The sequence below is a fragment of the Hibiscus syriacus genome, unplaced genomic scaffold (assembly GCF_006381635.1).
Source record: "Hibiscus syriacus cultivar Baekdansim isolate YM2019G1 unplaced genomic scaffold, ASM638163v2 tig00110597_pilon, whole genome shotgun sequence".
NCBI lineage: Eukaryota > Viridiplantae > Streptophyta > Magnoliopsida > Malvales > Malvaceae > Hibiscus > Hibiscus syriacus.
Window position 1 is genome coordinate 5,781,806 of NW_024062795.1, and position 1,098 is coordinate 5,782,903.

General features: G+C 46.5%; 1 protein-coding gene across 1 annotated transcript; it reads left to right on the plus strand.

The window, feature by feature from the left end:
- The first annotated feature begins 341 nt into the window (after positions 1 to 341).
- Positions 342 to 1,098, plus strand: LOC120134107 (LOB domain-containing protein 42-like). Its single transcript, XM_039150580.1, has 2 exons — positions 342 to 531; positions 621 to 1,098. The coding sequence occupies exons 1-2, from the start codon at positions 342 to 344 to the stop codon at positions 782 to 784; spliced, it is 354 nt and encodes a 117-aa protein (XP_039006511.1). The 3' UTR covers positions 785 to 1,098.

Here is a 1,098-nt window from a genome sequence, read left to right on the forward strand (position 1 = left end):
TTTGAAAAATAAATTAAAATGAAGAATGTAAGCGGAACGTAGGAAAAATAAAATGAGTGGTGCATATTGTAATAATGTGTTGCATGGCGGGTTGTTTGAAAGAGTAGAAAGGCAGGAAAACCAGTTTGAGGGAATCCCATTTTCCAAAGAGGAAGTGTCCCCATATGCCAGCTTTACCCAAAAGAAGAAGAAAAAAAAAAAAAAGAGAAACGCAAACACATTCACCCCCGATTTTCAGGTCTTTTTACTTCACCACTCGTTTGGAAAAACCACTGCGCCGCCCCCACTTATATAACCCTTCCCTTCCACTCCTCTTCCTCTCCGTACAAAAAATTAATCCCATGAGAATGAGCTGTAATGGCTGCAGGGTCCTTCGAAAGGGCTGCACCCAAGACTGCATCATTAGACCCTGCCTTCAATGGATCAAGTCCCCTGATTCTCAAGCCAACGCTACTCTCTTCCTCGCCAAGTTCTACGGCCGTGCCGGCCTCCTCAATCTCATCGAGGCCGGCCCCGAAAACCTACGCCCCGGTAATCCAAATATTCACCATTTGATCCCTGTTATTCATTGCTCTGGAAATAAGTGTATGATTCTTCTTGTTTGTTGTGTGTTATTGCAGCTATTTTCAGGTCACTTTTATACGAGGCTTGTGGGCGTGTTGTGAACTCTGTTTATGGGTCCGTCGGCATGCTCTGGTCCGGGAACTGGGTCGAGTGCCAAGCCGCTGTTGATGCTGTGCTCAAAGGTTCGCAGATAACCCAATCCTCTCCTGAATCGCTTTAGCAGCAGCAACCAATTTGTACTCTCAAAACGTATGACATCCGTCATGTCTTCAAGGATCACAACACGGCCGAGATCGACAAGGTCGTCAAGTCCCGCGCTCGTTTCAAGCGGTCCGCCAACAAGTCCAAGCGCCGGGCTGAATCATTCAGTGATAACAAGGAAGAGGAGAGCATGTTCTCGATAGAGACCTTGGAGGATTCGCTGGTGAACCGGACCAAAAAGGGCCTTCTTCTGAAGTTCGCAAACCAAACCGAGGAGAGTGTTGATATCCGCTTGGAATTGACTCTCTTTTTAGCTCCTGCAAAAAATTAATC

What these genes read in the sequence shown, in the direction of transcription:
- LOC120134107 (XM_039150580.1), top strand. Translation starts at nt 342, where the DNA reads ATGAGAATGAGCTGTAATGGCTGCAGGGTCCTTCGAAAGGGCTGCACC. An exon ending in CCCCGAAAACCTACGCCCCG is followed by an intron (nt 532 to 620) that starts GTAATCCAAATA and finishes GTGTTATTGCAG; the next exon opens with CTATTTTCAGGTCACTTTTA.